At 42.5% G+C, this 16,010-nt stretch overlaps 1 protein-coding gene across 13 annotated transcripts in view; it reads left to right on the top strand.

Annotated features, from left to right (window-relative positions):
• The window catches only part of CLIP1 (CAP-Gly domain containing linker protein 1), a 125,735-nt gene that overhangs the window by 31,897 nt on the left and 77,828 nt on the right, over positions 1–16,010 (top strand). For all 13 annotated transcript variants that reach the window (XM_036823897.1, XM_036823890.1, XM_036823884.1 and 10 more), the window contains exons 2-3: positions 4,028–4,222; positions 8,469–9,040. In XM_036823897.1, the coding sequence (XP_036679792.1) occupies positions 4,138–4,222; positions 8,469–9,040 (657 nt within the window). In that variant the 5' untranslated portion in view covers positions 4,028–4,137. The remainder of the gene's footprint in view (positions 1–4,027; positions 4,223–8,468; positions 9,041–16,010) is intronic.

A 16,010-nucleotide genomic window follows, 5' to 3' on the forward strand; every position in this document is an offset into this window, starting at 1 on the left:
AGAATGAAAAATAATCAGAGAAGGAGAGGATATTTACAACAGATGTAACTCAATAATGATTAGTACCAAGAATATATACAAATCAATGAGTAAAAGACAGCTGACTTGAACACAACAGAGACAAGTTTTGAATGGGCACTTTTCAAAAGAAGAATTGCAGTGACCAATGAACATAGGCAGATGCTCAAATTTGTTCCTAATTAGAGAAATGCAAAATAAAACCACAATGAATGTCTCAACATCACACTGGCCAAAGTTAAAGTCTGGCAATATCAAGTGTTGGTGAACTGGAACTCATACACAGCAGGGGAAAAGGAGAGGGATATTAAATGTTAAAGATATGCCTACCTCACAATCCAGCAATTAAACTCCTAGGTCAATGCCCTACAGAAATGTGTTTATGTGCACAAAGATGCTCGTTGCAGCATTGCTTATAATAGCCAAAAACTGAAATCACTCCAGAAGTGTCTGTCACAGTAAAATAAAGTGGTACTAAGGAAATGGCACATCATACAGTAATGAAAATGAATAAATCACACCAACACGCGATGTGAATTGTATAAGCAATGTTGAGTGAAAGATACCAGACACAACATACAGTGTGATTCCATTTTTATACGTCAAAAGTAGGCAAAACAAACTAATCATATTGTTGCACACATAACCGGTAAAACTATTTTCTAAAAGGGGAGTATTGCCATAAAGTTAGAATAGTAGTTACCTCTGGGAGACAAAGGCGAGGCTGGAGAGGACACACAGGGAGATTCTGGAGTGCTGGCAGTGGCTTTTCTGCATCTGGTTTGTGATTACATAGCTGTTTGCTTCACCCATAAAACTGTATATCTGTTTTATGTACATATCTGTTTTATGTACTTTTCTGTATATTTCACAAATTTAAAAGAATGAGAGAGAACTTGTACTACGAAATGTTAACAGTGATTAGAGCCATAATTATTAAAATAATGTGGAAAACTAGAAGGCCCAGAAATAGGTCCAAGACACAAAAAACACAGAGTGGATTTTTAAATTGCTCCCAATTCTCTTATTGAGACAGACTAGATTTTTCTCCTTCATTAAATCTTGGTCACAGTTCCCTGCTTTGGGATTCAAGTAGCTCAGATGGACCGAGAGCTAGAGGCATGAAGATTAGACAACAGAAGACATAAGACTTTGGATTTATGACCGTTCTTGGGTTCCTGATAACCACACGCCTGTTTCTTAGGCCGAGGCTTTTAGTTGGCCAGTGTTTTGTGAGCTTAGCATGTTGAGCTGCAAGGTTTGAAACTGGCTGAGGCTGGCCTAGTCGCTTATTGTTTTCAGAATTTCTCTTCAGGGAGGAGTGCTTGACCTGAGCCCAAGAATTCACTGTTTAGCCCGAGCGAAATATTTTAAGGAGTACTTCATCCTCTCTTCTCGCCGCTATAGTAGCTTTTCCAGGACGATCGTGCCTCCTTTGTCTGTTCTGTCCTTAACTACCTGACCCTTGTCACTTTATGATATTGGACCAGGGTGAAGAGTAGCCAAGACACAAGACCCCATGGTAATCTCTGCACTTAGCTTATCCCCATCTTCCTCAAATATTTTTGCACGAGTAAGTAGCCTAGAGGAGACTCAGTGAAACCCTCCATGTGTCTAAGGCGGTAGCAGGAGCAGGTAGCTCTGCTTGCGGCCTACAGACTGTGTATGGTGAGGGTCTGGCAGTAAAGCACGTCGTTTCCGCTCTGAGTTAGAACCACCTGACCTGGCACACAGACTCCCAGCACACTGCCGCCGTCCTGGCAGTGAGGGTGATGGTGGTGACAGTAAGGAGCCCGGGAATTTTGTATTAACAGCCGGGATCGGCAACCCCTGTCTTCAGGCACACAGCAGTGCTTTCTCTGTTAGTCCCAGTCTTCCCCCAAGCCACATGGCTTACCTTTGACTTCGTAAAAAACACTTTGTGCCGTTTTGGACCCTCTTGAGAACCATGGGGAATCTTCAGAGTGAGCCTAATGAGACTACTGTCTTGGTTTGATTTCCATTCAGTCTGATTATCTTTGTTTTTTTTTGTTTGTTTGTTTGAAGATTTTTTTTTTAATTTTTTTTTTAAGAGTAGTTATTTGTTATATCATTTTTTTTTTTAAAGCTTGATGGTATTCACATTGCTTAATTTGTGTCATGCTTTATTTATTTATTTTATTTCTTTATTTATGGCTGTGTTGGGTCTTCGTTTCTGTGCGAGGGCTTTCTCTAGTTGTGGCAAGCGGGGGCCACTCTTCATCGCGGTGCGCGGGCCTCTCACTATCACGGCCTCTCTTGTCGCGGAGCACAGGCTCCAGACGCGCATGCTCAGTAACTGTGGCTCACGGGCCCAGCTGCTCCGTGGCATGTGGGATCTTCCCAGACCAGGGCTCGAACCCGTGTTCCCTGCATTGGCAGGCAGATTCTCAACCACTGCGCCACCAGGGAAGCCCCTGTTTGAAGATTTTTTGATGTGGACCATTTGTAAAACCTTCATTGAGTTTGTTACAGTGTTGCTTCTGTTTTTATGTTTTGGTTTTTTGGCCTCGAGGCATGTGGGAATCTTAGCTCCCCGACCAGGGATCGAACCTGCACCCCTCTATTGGAAGGTGAAGTCTTAACCACTGGACTACCAGGGAAGTCCCAGTGTGATTATCTTTGAATAGAAAAACTTACACGGCTATATTAGTTTCCTGGGGCCGCCATAACAAGTGACCACAAACCGGGTGGCTTAAGACAGCAGATTTGTTCTCTCAGAGATCTGGAGGCCAGAAGTCCAAGATCAAAGTATCACCAGGGTTGGTTCCTTCTGGAGCTCTGAGGGAGACTCCGTCTCATGCTTCTGTCTTAGCTTCTGGTGGTTGCTGGCTGTCCTTGGCTTGTAGTCACATGGCTGCAATCTCTGCCTGGGTCTTCACCTGGCCGTCTCCTCTGTGCTCTCCTCTTCTAATTAGGACACTTGTCATCAGATTTAGGGCCCAGGCAGGTGATCCAGGACGAGCTCATCTCAAGATCCGTAACTGAATTGCGTCTGCAAAGACTCTTCTCTCAAATAAGGTCACATGCATAGGTTCCAGATGGACATATCTTTTGGGGAGGCCACCATTCAACTCACTGCAGGGACCGTAGCAGCTCCTCTGTTAGCCCTGGCCAGACTGTTTACTGATGCTTGGCACTGCTTGTGAGAGAGCCCGAGAGTGAGGTCTGTGCTTCGTCATCCAAGCTCGACTACCAGAAAAAAATGCAAAATGCAGCCGTTAGAGAGAGTCAGTAAATAGCATTTTTCTCTTTGAATTCTGTTTTACTAGGTATTATGTCTAGAAATATTTTTCTGTATTCCAAAATCCCAAGGTCTTCCTCCTCTCTTAAAGAGCAAATGGCAAAGTACTGTTTTGCCTGAGCGCAGAAGCTGTAGATTCATACTTGGTCTTGAGTAAATCAGAAGTTCATTGTGTTTCTGTAGACAAAACAAAGATAACTTCCTTTTAGTACTTTACAGATACGGCTTTTTCTTACGGAGTTTGAATTTGAGTCTTTCTCTTGTTTAACATATACTTGGCTTTATACTGAGTTATTGTATAATTCTGTGGATTAGATAGTATATACAGTTAATACGGGCTAGTGGTCATCAAGCTTAAGCAACATAGAAGTCAATGAAGTGAAAACTGAAAGTTCCCTTCTCTTCCCCCCATTTAGTTTGCTGCACATTTTTCTGAACCCTCTTCTGTGGATTGTGTGGTTTTTAGGCACTGTACTGATCTGGTATTATTAGATACTATAAAGAAAAGTGAATATATTGCCAGCCTTAGCTACTTGTCTTTAGGATAGTAAATTGCTTTTAAATCCATTTCAGCAGCATCTTCATATTTTTGATATCTGGAGTTTTCTAGGTTCCTAGGTTCATTGTAGAGATGGTTTTCTTATCATACATAAGGAAAAGTTTAGGCTGTGAAAGCTACTTTCGTAACTCTTTCTACTTTCTTTCTCCTATAGATTCTAAGCTCTTTTTATATTTTTCTCTTTGCAGATTTAACCCAGAGACTGACTCCACTATAGAAACACCCACAGTTCTATCAATGACTGGGGAAAGATAGTGGCAACAGGCAAAGGAAAAACAGCTCTGATATCCTAAGGACAATGAGTATGCTGAAACCAAGCGGGCTTAAGGCCCCGACGAAGATCCTTAAGCCTGGAAGCACAGCCTTGAAGACACCTGCTCCTGGTAATGCTTTATGTTTCTCCTTAATAGCAAGTTTTTCATCCTATGTGAAGACTTCTATTTGAAAAATTTAAAAAGACAATCTTATAAAACTTCATATTGTTGAAAATACTTGAGAAAGTTTCAATTAAAAGACATAGAATTTTATGGGCTTCCCTGGTGGCGCAGTGGTTGAGAATCTGCCTGCCAATGCAGGGCACACAAGTTCGAGCCCTGGTCTGGGAAGATCCCACGTGCCGCGGAGCAACTGGGCCCGTGAGCCACAATTACTGAGCCTGCGCATCTGGAGCCTGTGCTCCGCAACAAGAGAGGCCGCGACAGTGAGAGGCCCGCGCACCGCGATGAAGAGTGGCCCCCGCTTGCCACAACTAGAGAAAGCCCTCGCACAGAAACTAAGACCCAACACAGCCAAAAAAAATAAATAAATTTAAAAAAAAAAAAGACATAGAGTTTTATATTTAGTAGACTTAATCAGTGAAGAGTCTATTTCATCGATTCAGTGTAAGGTTCTGAAATAGTTGTCAAGTTAATTTCAGTGTTTGAGCCTTACAGTGTTAAAGTGTTTCTTCAGTTTTTCTGCCCATGTGTCTTCCTGAACTCATCAGGACCTTTCTCTTGGGGTTTAGGGATAGATAGAGAAAACAAAGACTAATCTGGCTTAAAAGATATGATGACAGGGCTTCCCTGGTGGTGCAGTGGTTGAGAATCCGCCTGCCAATGCAGGGGACACGGGTTCGATCCCTGGTCTGGGAAGATCCCACATGCTATGGAGCAACTAAGCCCGTGTGCCGCAACTACTGAGCCTGTGTTCTAGAGCCCGCGAGCCACAACTACTGAGCCCGTGTGCCGCAACTACTGAAGCCCGCGCGCCTAGAGCCCGTGCTTCACAACGAGAGAAGCCACTGCAATGAGAAGCCCGCGCACCGCAACAAAGAGTAGCCCCTGCTCGCCGCAACTAGAGAAAGCCTGCGCACAGCAACGAAGACCCAACATAGCCAAAAATAAATAAATAAAATAAATAAATTTATTTAAAAAAAAAGAAAAGATATGATGACAGTCATTGACCTGAAATTGGCCATCATCATCAAGGGAGCAGGTAGTACAGTAGCTCAAGTCTGGCTCATGAGGGAAAACCTTCCCCATTTTATAGATGAACTTGTGTCTTTTATTATCTTTAACAACCTGTTTCTCATCAGTTCTCCATCTCCTCCTTCAGCATTTCCATTTCCATCCCATAATGATCACCTAAGGTCTTTAGTAAGAGAGGCAGGAGAGAAGCATCTGATGCTTGCTTTTACCATCTTTTATGTGATTTGTATACTATTAGATCTTATGTTTTCAGCCTTTCCAGACAGGTGCCCACCATAATCTATTAAGTACAACATTGTTTCTTCAAGTTCTTCTATAAAGACATTCATTGGTCTTCCTTGAGGGAAGGGATCTTTGTGTTTGCTTTTTTTTCCTTTTTTTTTTCTCTGCTGTATTCCATCCACACACCTAGAAAATTGCCTGGCATGTAACAGGAGCTCAGTAAATATGTGTTGACTCATTGGAGATCCTGAGTTATTTACATTTTATGTATCAGGATAAAACCCGGTTCTTTTCAGACAGGCCATAAAACATTGTAATAGGGAAGAACCTTTTGTATTCTATTACAAGTTACTCACTAAAGGGATGTTGCCTGTAAGTTTAAATTATACATAATGGCCCATCTCTTGGAACCCTGCTTCCCAGATACTGAGCATTAAGCTAAAATACCTTTGTTCAGCTCACAGGAAACATCCTGGCCAGGCCCACCTGTGAATGACTGCAGGGAGGAAGGAATTAACCCATGCCCTCCGGAGGCTGATGAGAACCAGGAAGTGTTTGACTTTACTCCCTCCCCTTTTAGTATAAAAGGAGCCCGAATTCTAACTCAGGCAGGATGGTTCTTTGGGGCCCAAGGCCACCATCTTGTCGGTCTGCTGGCTTTCCGAATAAAGTCGTTATTCTTTGCCCCAACAATTCGTCTCTTGGTTATCTGCCTGTTGTGTGGTGAGTAGTACGAGCTTAGACTCGGTAACAACATCTTAGAGGAAAGCTTTACTGATAAAGCAAAGGATTGTGAAGAAATGGGTTTATTTAAGGACTATTTAGCCTTGGGGAAGTCAGTCAAAATTGGCATCCCCTTCTCCTCAAAATCCTTCCTCTTTCAAGACCCCTTCAAATGCCAACCCTTCTCTAAAGCCTTTCACTGTTATATTTACCCCGTTAGCATTGTCTTTTTCACTTTTAGTATTTTTCGTGCATACCTTTTAGCACTTGAAGTCCTTGAGTGCAGGGATCATGAGTAATTCAACTTGGTTCCTCCAGTGTTACTTGGCACACACTAGGTATTTTTAAATTAAGATTAAAGCAGCTTATTAATACTAAAACTTACACGCTTAAAAGGAAGTAATTGCCAAGGAATTCAAGATACTTTTATGAACATTGTTTTTCAGAAATTCATGCTTGCAGCACTCTGTGAAGAGTAACTGTTGATGTGCAAAGCCAGAACTGATGCTAAAAAAAAACTGGCCCCTGTCTTTGGCAGATTATTTATTATCTGTTCTATCTGAGAGCATCCACTGTCTTCTAAACAAACAAACAAACAAGCAAAAAAACCCTCCACAAATGGAAACTCCACAGTCCCCCTTTCTGTGTCGGGTAAAGAGATGTTCAGCACCCACTCTCGCTCAGCTGGGCCACTCTGCTCCCCAGTCTGCGTGATTCAATCCTGTCGATCAGGCCTCAGACTAGGTATCACCTCCTCCAGGAGGCCTTCCCTGACTGCTCTGCCCAGAGGCACTGTCTCCTTCACAGCACTTAGACCACCTGAAGTTACCTGGTGTATGCCTTGACTGTCTGCTTCTCCACTGCTAGACTCTGAGCTCTATGAAGGCATGGACTGTGCTGTCTTGCTTTGTCCCTGGTGAAGAACAATGCCTAGGACTAGTTCCGGAGTGGTAGGAACTCAAGAAAGATGCATAACGTGGATAAATACATTATTTCATTTAATCCTCATTCAAAGAAAAAAAGCCCTCAAGATAGATATTACTGCTTTCCCCTTTTACAGATGAAAAAACTAAACTCAGAGAGGTCACGGAACATCCTAAGATCACGATATGCCCAGTAAATGGCAGACATTAAGAATTCAGGCTCTCTTTGCCAGTTCACGCTGAATATTTAATAAACGCTTGCCAGGTGAATGCGTGAATGTACTTCCAGTGTAAATATCACATTCCTGGCAGAATTTAACTCTGTCTTTACCGTAGGGTAGAGTTTGCCAAGTCGTCTTGCCTTTACAGGGAGTCAGGCCAGATGCTCTCTTTTCTTCCCTGCTGTGATTTCCATTTCTGCTAGCAAAGGAATAGTCTTGGAATAATGATGGTAGGGACTGCGGCACTGAATCCCCTCCTGCATCAAGTTAATTGCGCATGTGTGTGGTTAAATGGGCCTAGTCCTGTCAGCTTTAACTGACCACTCAAATGGGGTAATAGAGCCCATCTCAGTGGGTCCGAACGGGCATTTGCTCATGATGTGCAGGATACAGGGTGAAGAATGAAATCAGACCTATATTATGAATTCTGGGAAAAGGACTACTTTTTTTTCTCAATTTTGACTTCTTCCAATCTTAATTGCAGATAAGGACTAAGTCTTATCAGCTCACTGAGTTTTGACAGCATTGAAAATGGTAGTGATGCGGGACTTCCCTGGTAGTACAGTGGTAAGGATCTGCCTGCCAATGCAGGGGACACGGGTTCAAGCCCTGGTCCAGGAAGATCCCACATGCCACAGAGCAACTAAGCCTGTGCACCACAACTACGGAAGCCGGCGTGCCTAGAGTCCGTACTCCGCGACAAGAGAAGCCACTGCAATGAGAAGCCTGTGCACTGCAATGAAGAGTAGCCCCTGCTCACCGCAACTAGAGAAAGCCCGTGTGCAGCAATGAAGACCCAATGCAGCCAAAATAAATAAATAAGTTAATTAATTAAGAAAAAAAAGAAAATGATAGTGATGGGTCAAGTACTTTTTGCCTCCTTGCTAAAAAAAAAAAAAAAAAAAAAAAGGAAAAAGAAGAAGAAGAAAGATAAACAGAGCACCTCTTGAAGAGTTGTGGCTACTTCTGTTGCTTTTGGCCCTTTCTCTAGTTTATTTTCCTTTTAACTTAGGGGTTGTCTGCTTAAATATGAAATTGAATCTTTTCTGATCCTTTCTTCTCTGTTTTCAGTTGCAGCTCCAATAGAAAAAACAATATCCAGTGAAAAAGCATCAAGCACTCCGTCTGCTGAGACACAAGAGGAGTTTGTGGATGATTTTCGAGTTGGGGAGCGAGTTTGGGTGAATGGGAATAAGCCTGGATTTATCCAGTTCCTGGGAGAAACCCAGTTTGCACCAGGCCAATGGGCCGGGATCGTTTTAGATGAACCCATAGGCAAGAACGATGGTTCAGTGGCAGGAATTCGGTATTTCCAGTGTGAGCCTTTAAAGGGCATATTCACCCGACCTTCAAAGTTGACGAGGAAGGTGCAGGCAGAAGATGAAGCCGACGGCCTGCAGACAACTCATGCTTCCAGAGCGACTTCGCCTCTGTCCACTTCGACAGCCAGCATGGTGTCCTCTTCCCCAGCCACCCCCTCAAATATTCCCCATAAATTGCCCCAGCCTACTGCAAAGGAACCTTCAGCTACGTCTCAGATCAGCAACCTTACAAAAACCACCAGTGAATCTATTTCCAACCTTTCGGAGGCCGGCTCAATCAAGAAAGGAGAAAGAGAGCTCAAAATTGGAGACCGAGTATTGGTGAGTCCATAAACCTTCCAAGGTCGTTATGTTGACCTGAGTGAGGGGTTGAAATACACACATGCGGGCTCAGAATCTGTTCTGTAGGGATGACCATTCATTTATAGAGAAAGTAATCAGCTTTTCTGGTTCCGTTTATGTGTAAATATACAACAGATTAGAAACTGGCTACGTAGTTTGCGTGTAGTACAAGGGTAGGTTTGCAGGGATCGACTCTAGTTTTATCTTCCAGTTTAGTCAGAAGAATATTGAGTTTTTAGCTTGTAAATATTAAGGTAACTTTACTTGACAAAACAAGCTGAGAGGTGGACTTAGATGTTTTTAACAAAGGTTTTTTTTTTTCTTTCTGGTTTTTAATTTTTGATTTAAGGATAGTGTGTTGGTAAATATGAGATCCTGTTTCTTTGAGTGTCTTGGAAAACTCAGAGATCACAGGATGTTATTTCAGAATTTCTCTGCCTTTTAAATGATCAGGTTTAGGTCTAGGAAAAGAAAGGAGGGACTTCCCTGGTGGTCCAGTGGTTAAGAATCCACCTTCCAATGCAGGAGACGCGGGTTGATCCCTGGTCTGGGAACTGAGGTCCCACGTGCTGAGGGGCAACCAAGTCCGTGCGCTCTGGAACCTGCGCGCCACAACTAGAGAGAAGACTGTGCATGGCAGCTAAGACCCGACGCAGCCAAATAAATAAATAAATAAATATTAAGAAAAAAAGGAAATGTACTGTAGTTTCTTTTTTTTTTTTTACTAATAAGCAGGAAACAATGTATAAGGTCTACATGCTGTACATTCTAGAACCCCTGAATGACACAGTGACTGATTTATTCTTTTTTTGTTTGTTTTAAATGAGAGGCAGTGTAGCAGTGCTAAAAATACAAGCTGAGTCCAGCTCTGCCTTTGTGACCTCAGCAAGTTATTTAACTTCTTAGTTTTCTCATCTATGAAAATGAGGTTGAATAATAGTGCTAACATCTAACATTGTTGTGAGGATTAAATTAGATGATGCATATAACATTCTTAGCAGTGCCTGGTATCCAGTCAACACTCAAGAAAAGGTAGCTTTTTTTTTTTTTTAAACAGCAGACCCTTATTTATTTATTTATTTATTTATTTATTGGCCACACCATGCGGCTTGTGGAATCTTAGTTCCCCGACCAGGGATTTCAATCCTAGGCCCTCGGCAGTGAAAGCACCGAGTCCTAACCACTGGACCGCCAGAGAATTCCCAAGAAATGGTAGCTGTTTTTCTCACTGATGAAAATTTAAAGCTATTCTCTGACTTTTTCAACACTTTGGTCAGTTCAGTTCAAGGCATGACGTTTGTCTGAAGTCTTTGACCCTGTGCTCTTCAGTTTCCTTTGTATCCGTAAAAATTCCATCAGTCTTGGAGGCTTACAGTAATATAATGGGAAAAAAAGAATGGCTGTTAGCCTTTAGAATGTCCCGTGCATCTCGTTTAATGTGTCAGCAGTATATGGAGTAGCCCCCATAGAATTGGTGAGGAAACAGAGGTTCTAAGAAGTACAATCGCTTGCCCAAGGTCATACAACCTGAAGAGTGGTGCTTCTGCAATTTAAATGTAGGTATTTTTACTCCAGAACCTGTTATGTCGAGCTGATGATTGATAGTATAATTTTGAAATTGGAAGTTTTTGTGATTTTTTTGTCCTACAGATGAGGAAACTTAAGCCCCGAAAAAGGAAGTGACTCCCTGTAGTCAAATAGTGCGTTCACTATAGGTTTTAGATCTAGAACTTGGGACTTCTGTCTCCCAGTCCTGTAGCATCATGAATCTAGAAGGCCCCATGCACCTGTGGGAACCCTTTGATACCTGTTACCTTCAAGGGGGTCCTTCTGGATCTCTTAGTTTCAAGGTCAGTAGGTTCCTTCTTCTGGTTATAATAGTCATGAGTTTTAGCAGTTGATGCTTCAGAACTTAGAGCATCATTTCAGTATGGCAGTGCTCTGCGGCTCAATCTCATACTCACTTGCTATACCAATTTTTTTTTTTTTTTTTTTTTTTTTAAACCACGCTGAGCGGCTTGTGGGATTTTAGTTCCACCACCAGGGATTGAACCCGGGCCCTCGGCAGTGAGAGCACATATCCTAACCACTGTTGCAGTGAAGGTTTTTTGATGCTTACTCTTCTTTTCATTTTTACTGATGTTTACTTCCCCTCCCCTCTCCTCCACTTTTTACTGTATAGATATTGCTGCCATGAATGCCATTTAAAATTTTTTGTGTGTATCTCTCTTACTTTCCTAGGATAAATTTATAGGGGTGGAATTACTAGGTCAAAGGGCCTAAAAATATTTAAGACTTATGGTACTTATTTATCTAGTAAGCTTTGGTTAAATCAGAAACCTGTTACCTTAGCACAGGACAGCTTTGTAGATTAGACTACAGGTTATATGCAGTTCCATTCTAAGTGCTTAGCTGTAAATGAAATGGATAACGTATGGCACGCTTTCAAAACAAGTAGCTCTCCTTTTCCACCAGAGTAAGAAACAGTTGATTAAATTACTAGTCAAGTATTGTGCTGCTTGGCTGATAAAACAGACAAAATGACAAGGTCCGGATGGTTTAGCTTACAACAAAAGGCTTCCATGAGGATGTAAGGATTAAAGTGGACCTGAAGGAGAGTAGGAATTGGCCAGGGAGAGCAATGGTAGTGGCAAGAGGGAACATTCTAGCAGAGGGATTGGCAAACTCCCCAGATGGGAGGGAGTTGGCACGTTTGGGGAAGTGGCCAGTGTCATTCCCCACAGGCGGAGGAGCCCATAGGGGTAGGAGATGAGACTCATTCACTAGGTGGTGTCTGCAGGGACTAGTGACATAGGGCCTGTAAGTTTAGGCCATGTTAAGGATTTTGATTTTGACCTTAGGAGCAACAAGAGTGATAAGTGATGTGATTAGATTTGTAGTTTGGAAAGATCGCTCCAGCTGCTTCGTAAAGAATAGATCAGAGGTGGTTGAAAGTGGATTTGGGGTGACCGTTCTTTGAAGAAGTTGGATGTTGAAGGAGAGTAGAGCTGTCAGGCTGGTGCTGGAGGAGTGTTGGATCTAGGGAAGGTGTTTTCTAAAGATGGCAGAGTCTGGGGTGTTTGCATCCTGCCTAAAATGATCTGGACCAGAGGAACGGTGCAGATACAGTGGGGGGGGTGGAATCAGTGTTGGGATGAGGGTCCTGGGAAGAGGTGGCACCCCGGGCGCACACCACGGGGATTGCTTTGCCTTCGATTGAGACGCACGGAGATTTCCTCCATTTTTATAGTAAGGAAGGAGGAGAATCTGCAGATGCAGGTTGGTTTGTAGAGGCTTGAAGGGTGTATTTGTAGGAAAATTTTAATTACATGTGCAAAACTAGCATACTTGGAACAGAATTTGAATCTCTAAGTGTTAAGTCTAATGAGAGTGTTTTTAGAGGCAGTAAAATTATTTACTATTTTGGTTAGTATTTCTAGGAGAAATTAAAGGAGTACCTTAGAATCACAGTATTTTAGATCTGGAAAGGCTCTTTGAGATCAACAAATGCCTCTTTTTGCTTAGAATACTGAAGCCCAGAGAAGAAATGCAACTTGCCTCAGGTCGTATGTGATGTACGTGTACACATATCATTATGGCCTCTTGTTCCCAGTTAATATGTTTTTTCTACTTTAATGTGCTGCCTTGTTTAATAGAAATCTTTGATTTAGGAATGTAAAACATATTTACTTCAAAATTCATGTATAAAGGGAATTAGATTTAGAAATCTGAAATATTTGATTGGAATTCTCCTAATTAAAGAAAACTTCTGTTGGCAACCTAAATGTACATCAGTGGATGAGTGGGTAAAGATGTGGTATATATATACAATGGAATATTACTCAGCCATAAAAAAGAATGAAATCTTGCCATTGGCAACAACATGGATGGACCTAGAGGGTATTATGTTAAGTGAAATAAGTCAGAGGAAAGGCAAATATCATATGATTTTCCTTGTATATGTGGAATCTAAAAAAATGAAACAAACCAACACACATAATGAAACAGAAACAGACTCAACCATGGATACAGAGAACAAACTGGTTCTGCCAGAGGGGGATGGCGGGGAGTGGGCGAATTAGGTGAAGGGGATTAAGAGGTACAAACCTCCAGTTATAAAATAAGTAAGTCACAGGGATGTCGTGTACAGCATAGGGAAGGTAGTCAATAATATTGTAATAACTTTGTATGGTGATAGACAGTTACTAGAATTTTCCTGGTGATCATTTCGTAACATATGAATCAGGTCCCCACGTTGCACTCCTGAACCAATGTGACATTGTAAGTCAGTTATGCTTCAGTAAAAAAAATTCCAATAGAACTAAGATCGTTAGGTCACTGTTATGTGAGGAGCGGTATAGAATATTCCCAGTCCCGCCCCCAGCGCCCTCGTGGCGCCTTCCACGTGGAACGAGCGCAGAGAGGGCAGGAGTGGAGGCTGCCTTCTCCACGCAGCTCTCTCCAGTTCTTGCTGTCATCGCGGGAAGAGCAGGAAAGCGGATTTCTGTGTCAGGTGTGAGGTTTAGCTCAATGACCTCTTGAAGATCCAGGTGGGAGCTCCTGAGCTATGACTGTGTTGGGCACTTCCATCTTGGGGGAGGCAGTCAGGGCCTGGGGAAGCCTGTCCTCGCCCCCCCCTCCACGCTCGTGGTCCTCAGTGGGGTGGATGAGCTGGGTCAAGGAGGGTCAGTTGGAGCTGCTTGTAACAAACCCACCTGCCTCCTTCCCATCTCTCTCTGGACCTTCTGTTTTCCCATTTGTCCTCACGAATATTCCACACATCTCCTTAGCTGAAGATTGCTTTCATCTGTCTTGTGGCATGAGCTGCTTTGGGCCGATGCAGCGGTTCAGCTGACTCTCAGAGACTCACCTCTTTCCAGACTGGGAATCCCTGGGATGACCAATTACTCTGAATGTTTTTGAGATGGTCTTGCTGCATTTTCGGGTGTAATGCACTATTTCAGGGATGTGATGTCAGGTTCTTGAGAACTTGACTGACTTCCAGCTGTTCTGTTTCAACATGGTTGTCTCCATGTCCGGTACTGTATGTTCTATGCTGAATTCTTAGCTTATGACCAAGTATGAGAAGGAGACTTTTTAGGCTTTTGTTTTTAAAGGGACAAGCTTTATCTTTCTACGAGCTGCTCCCAGGGCTCTTAAACTAAGAATCCTATAGTGTAAATCTGTAGGTCTTTTGGATGCTGCGAAAGGGAAAAACATCTTCCTGAGATTTTAAAAAAAATCTTATTTATAAGTTATTTTGCTTGTGTTTGAGTCTAAATAACTACAGTTCATTTAGTATGTACTTTTCTGTGTGTCTTCATTTGTTCAGCATTATTTGTGAGACTTATTATAACATGTAAATTTAAAACAAACACATATAGTGGGGTCATATTATATACACACCATTTTACAGTATACTTTGATAGATTTGGGGCATTTCTATGCTAGTAAATACAACTCTTCATTTAAAATAATAAGCTGCTGTTTGGTATCACACTGTTTGGGGCACCTAATTTAATCATAGACATTTAGATTGCTCCCAGCCTTTTTTCCCTAGAAATGAAATTTCTGAGTCAAAGAATATATAAATATTTTAAATCATAATAAACATTGCCAAAGTACAGTCCAAAAAGCTGTTACCATTTTATGTTCCCACAAAGTGTGTACAAGTATGCCCTTTGTAATAATTTGATTTCTTCTGTTTTTCTCAGTCTTCTTACCAGTGACTTATAACCCCCAAATCTACAAGTCTGGTTGTGATATTGCACTCATATTGGGCGTTTGTTCATCATCTACCTGGGGGGTTCTTGGGCTCTTTTTGGGTGGGGCGTTTGAGCTCTAGGGAAGCTGTTCTTTACACAGTGACCTCTCCTTCCCTTGATTGCTGATAGAGTAGTTGTTAGTAGAAGGATCTGTTATTTTGTATGGCCCAAGGTTGAGAAGACTCCAGATGTTCACATTATGTTAACTCTTTCTGGACACCTTGGCTGGATGTTGAGATCTTTTCCAGCACCACAGTCTTAGCCTAATTCCTTTGCAGTGAGGATTGCTGCAGATTTGAGTCGTTTTTTCTGATTTTAGTTTTCCTTTTTTTTTTTTTTTTTTTTTTTTTCCGTTTTCAATTTCCATAGCCTTAAACCTTACTCAGCATAGCCTTGTAGGGCTGTCTGGGAAGGAACGCAGAGAATCACACTGTTGATGAGAAGCGAGATTCGGCAGCTTCCTCCTCTCTGCACACAGCCGGGTTCAGTAGAGCCACTTCTTAGGTCATAGCTGATAGCAGTGTTCCTCTTCCTGCTCACTGCTTTCAGCTGTGAGAGGGTAGGATTCGTGTGCTTTTGCCATTTTCACTCTTGAGGCTTGGGAATGCATAAACTCATCCATCTGCCCGTTGGATTTCATGTCTTTGGTTTTACGACCCATCCTCCTCTCTGCAGCCCCATTGTCCTGTGCTGCCTTGAATTAAGCCGTCATCCTCTTCACCTGGACCCCCAGCCTGCTGTCCATGCTGCTAGCCTCGTCTCTCCTGGGTTCTGGTCTTCACACAATTACGGAGTGATGCGCCTGACACGTGGATCTCATCACGCTGTTCTCCTGTGTGGTGGTGCCCTGTCTGCCTACACCAGTGCTGTTTTCAACAGTGCTGCGGGTTTTCTATGGGGCTCAGTACCTGGGCACTGGCTGATCAGTGTGAAATTAGGTTCTTTTTGCAAACCTAAGCCAGTATCTTTACACCAGACATGTCAAAGCTGGTATCTCTGCCTTGAGGACTTTGTGTAGGCTCTTGAGGAGGCAGCTTACGCTGTCTAGCTTTGGGACTTGAAGAGAGGAAAGTCTGACCACTGCCCAGGCCAGAGTCTAATGTTGGAATGCCTGTTGCTAGATCACATCTTCTAACTTTTAATACTGCTTCTGTGAATTCTTTAAGCATAATTACAAAAATGTC

Source organism: Balaenoptera musculus, chromosome 14, assembly GCF_009873245.2.
Source record: "Balaenoptera musculus isolate JJ_BM4_2016_0621 chromosome 14, mBalMus1.pri.v3, whole genome shotgun sequence".
Taxonomy (NCBI): Eukaryota; Metazoa; Chordata; class Mammalia; order Artiodactyla; family Balaenopteridae; genus Balaenoptera; species Balaenoptera musculus.